This window comes from Gossypium hirsutum, chromosome D13 (genome assembly GCF_007990345.1).
Source record: "Gossypium hirsutum isolate 1008001.06 chromosome D13, Gossypium_hirsutum_v2.1, whole genome shotgun sequence".
Lineage (NCBI taxonomy): Eukaryota > Viridiplantae > Streptophyta > Magnoliopsida > Malvales > Malvaceae > Gossypium > Gossypium hirsutum.
In genome coordinates, this window is record NC_053449.1 from 41121864 (window position 1) to 41125629 (window position 3766).

The window sequence follows — 3766 nt, forward strand, 5'->3', positions numbered from 1 at the left end:
TAAAAGAAAATAATAAATCTAGATGGTCATATAGTGGAGGTGGGTGCTCTAGAATTAACCCAAGACATAACTAAAACTCTAGAAGAGATTCAGGTACCTAAAACTGAAGATTAAAATAGTAAAATTAAATAAATCTTGATATGTTATATCAATTTGAGAAAATGTGGAGCCGATAATAAAAGTGGTCGATAATGGTTTTGCATGCAATATTATTGTTGAAATAATGAAATAAAAGGAGAATCTTGAATAAATCTATTGAGAAATATAGATATGGAATAGGTTGTTCAAAATAGAAAGACGCAACTCAAGTACAATTAAATTTATGGAGTTTTTAAACCAGTAGTCCAAATATCTAAAGGTATAGATCCAGTGAGGGTACAAATGAAGTAGTTTTTGCAAAAGTGGAATCAAAATATGAAGTTTTTCATTAAGTCCTGGCATAGATTATGAAAAGATATAATGTTCTTTTATGGTGGATGCAATAACCTTTAGATATATTATTAAACTGACAGTTCATAAAAGATTTAACTTGTGTCTAATGGTTGTTATTATAACCTTTTATAACTCACTATATAGTAAAGTTTATATTAAAATCCTTGAAGGATTTAGAATGCTAGAAGCATATTGAAATTCTCGGGAAATTGTTCATTTATATGAATTGAAATAATTTGAACATATATGGTAATTTTGACTTAGTGAATAGTAGTTGAAGAAGGATTATAAAATGATCCAAAATACCTATTTGTGTTTTTATAAAAAAATCATGATTAAAATTTACTATGATTATTGTTGAAACTCCTGAAGAGATCAAAATATATTTCCCCCAATTTTTCCCTCACTCATGACTTTCAAAAGAATGGTGATATAAATGCTTAGCAAATATATTCAAATAATCATTTGAAAAGTTAGTATTTAAGATTAAATACGTAGAATATGAGATATTATGTGATGTTTTCATGAGGGGGAGTAAATATGTAATGCACTCTTTTTTCCTTAACCAAGGTTTTGTCCCATTGAGTTTTCCTGGTAAAGGTTTTTAACGAGGCAGCTTGTAATAAAAGATTATGTACTTTTTTTCCTTCACTAAGTTTTTTCCCACAGGATTTTTCCTAATAAGATTTTAAGGAGGCACATTATCTACCAATGGACATTTAAGGAGGAGTGTTATGAATATCTTATTAAGTGGATGTCCATCAAGATCAAGATAAATTTTGATGTACTTTAAATTCTAATAGTCATTAGAAATAAATCTCTACTTTAAATTCATTTATTATGAATGTGCTCTCTCTTTGCTCTTCCATTCTCTTTGTTCTTTTATTTTATAATAAAAATTATTTGGTATATTGTTAGTAGATTTTTTAGACTCTACTAATAGGTTTAGGGGTTGATATATATCATATAGTGGTATAGCAAAATATTAAAAAAAAAGAAGACATATGTCAATTTTGTAAGATTGCTTGTGAAATAAATAAAAAAACATTATCAGTCTACCAAATACTAACCCTATATTGTTAGGGGAGTTTTTTTAAATCCATAAGGTTTAGTACATGACATGTCTTTTTTAATTTATTTTTATTTTTTAAATATTCACTTGGGACATATGGTAGCATGTGAAGTTTTTTTTTTTAGTACAATTGTGATTCAAACCCAAATTATTCCTGGAGATGAACATCCGACCAATAGGCAACAACTTGGGGTTCACTTGTGAAGTTTTTTAACTTCAACGGCAATGCACCAAATAATCTTCGTTTATATATAAAGAAATATTTGATACACAGCTAGTAAAGTTTTCACATGCAGAATTAAGAAGTTGACAAATATCATATAGAATATAGTAAAATATTTAAAAAATATCTTTAAAAAAAACACATGTTAATTTTTCTTAAAAATTGTTTGTGAAATAAAAAAAAAATCTACTGACAGTATATCAAATACTCTTTATTTATCTTTTTTTCACTTTTTAGTATCATGTTTTAACATAAATATAAATTTAGTAATTATTTAACATAAATATAATTTTACAACTACATTAACTAAATAGTTTAATCCTAATTTCGAACTTATTAACTCTTTAATTTTAAAAACATTAGTTTAACTTAAAACCTTTAACCAAATGTTGAAAATTCGTGTAATAGACTTATAGCAAATGGTAAATCAATGTAAAAGTTCGAGAATGAAAAAAAGAAAAACGAATTAGCATGCTGGTAAATCACAAGAAATTCAGGAAGTAATGAAAAAGCCTTAGATTTGCCAGAAATGGCAAACTCTTCTCAAGGGTAACAATTTGGCAGGAAGGGAAGGAATGCTCATTGTAGAAAGAGCATGCATGTCTACTTTATTATAAGAATCATTTCTCTAAAGGCTGCAAAATGGAATGGGAATTTTGTAAACCCATTTAGGAAGCCGTAGATTCCTTCAAATATGCAATGAGATCAGCACGTTCCTGTGGCTTCTTCAATCCAGGGAAAACCATTTTTGTTCCAGGGATGTACTGCACACAAAAATTTTGCCCATGTCAGTGATATTATTAGTAGCTGAATATACCCATGCTTAAAAAATCTATTTAACACAAAAGTCAATTTCTCAAGTGAACCCAAAACTTTTTCATAATCCCAAAAAAGGAAAGTGCTTGATGATGAGTAATTAACTACTATAGGATTCTCATCCATAGGTTTTCAATGTCAGTAATTCAAACTAGGCTATTACTTCACTCAACTATAACAAAGCAAGAATCAAATCGCACTCCACCATGACAAAAGTTGGACAGAATCCGGGTAATATATACGATAGAATAAAAAAGAGATTTGAAAGAAGTGAGTACAGCAATACCTTCTTAGGGTTGAGAAGGTAGTCATACAAAGTATTCTCCCCCCAAATCACAGCCATGCTCTTGTTAGCAGCGGAGTATGAATAACCAGGAGCGGTACCCGATTGCCTTCCGAACAGACCGTTCAGATTGGGTCCTGCCACATATTTAAGTAATCCAAATTTGGATCGCATCACAATGATAATGAAAATGAAAATGAAAGAAAAGAGGAGGCATGGGCAACCTTGTTTGTGACCGGCAGCTTTTTCGATGGTGTGGCACTGAGCACACTTGGTCTTGAAAATCTTCTCGCCGGACTTTGAGTCACCACGCGGTGCTTGAGCAAAGGATGCCATCTTCGCTTCTTTTTTGGGTTACGTTGTTTGTTTCAGCAAATCAAAATTGGTTATTTTGAGAATATAATAATATTTGAAAGAGTAGCGTAACAATGCCAATGCAAATGGCAACCCCAACAACCCTCCCTTTTCTATGTGGCGCATTAGTAGCCGTTCCTTTAGAGCACCCGTTCTTAACTTTATTCTTCCTAAGAATATATCTATTTTTTTGTTATCAAGTTCATACCTCCCCCTACTCTTTCTAAATTTAGTTTCTCTAATTTTCTAGTCTTGTAAATTTAAGGGTAAACTATCAAAATAGTCACACTACACCAAAACAGGTTTTTAGCGGCGTTTTTTTAGGCCTTTAGCGGCGCTTTTTAACGCCACTAAAGATATTTGCGGCGCTTCTTCAAGCGCCGGAAAAAATGCCGCTAATGAAAACGTCGCAAATGTTTGCAGCGTTTACAAACAAAAACGCCGTTAAAGACCATGTTCTTTAGCGGCGCTTAGAAAAAAACGCCGCTAAAGATCATGTTCTTTAGCGGCGCTTAGAAAAAAACGCCGCTAAAGATCATGTTCTTTAGCGGCGCTTAGAAAAATACGCCGCTAAAGAACATGTTCT

The 3766-nt window shown here is 31.4% G+C and overlaps 1 protein-coding gene across 1 annotated transcript; it reads right to left on the reverse strand.

Moving 5' to 3' along the window:
• Window positions 1–2174: 2174 nt before the first annotated feature.
• Window positions 2175–3331, reverse strand: LOC107919547 (cytochrome c). The gene is made up of 3 exons (XM_016848990.2): window positions 3051–3331; window positions 2830–2963; window positions 2175–2491 (listed from the first exon to the last, which is right to left on the reverse strand). The coding sequence occupies exons 1-3, from the start codon at window positions 3160–3162 to the stop codon at window positions 2396–2398; spliced, it is 342 nt and encodes a 113-aa protein (XP_016704479.1). The 5' UTR covers window positions 3163–3331; the 3' UTR covers window positions 2175–2395.
• Window positions 3332–3766: the final 435 nt, after the last annotated feature.

Bases quoted from the DNA above. Each gene is read 5' to 3' on its own strand.
- LOC107919547 (XM_016848990.2), bottom strand. From the start codon at position 3,162: ATGGCATCCTTTGCTCAAGCACCGCGTGGTGACTCAAAGTCCGGCGAG. The intron at 2,964-3,050 runs GTTGCCCATGCC...AATATGTGGCAG, and splicing joins AGCTGCCGGTCACAAACAAG to GACCCAATCTGAACGGTCTG. The intron at 2,492-2,829 runs GTATTGCTGTAC...TTTTGTGTGCAG, and splicing joins ACCTTCTCAACCCTAAGAAG to TACATCCCTGGAACAAAAAT.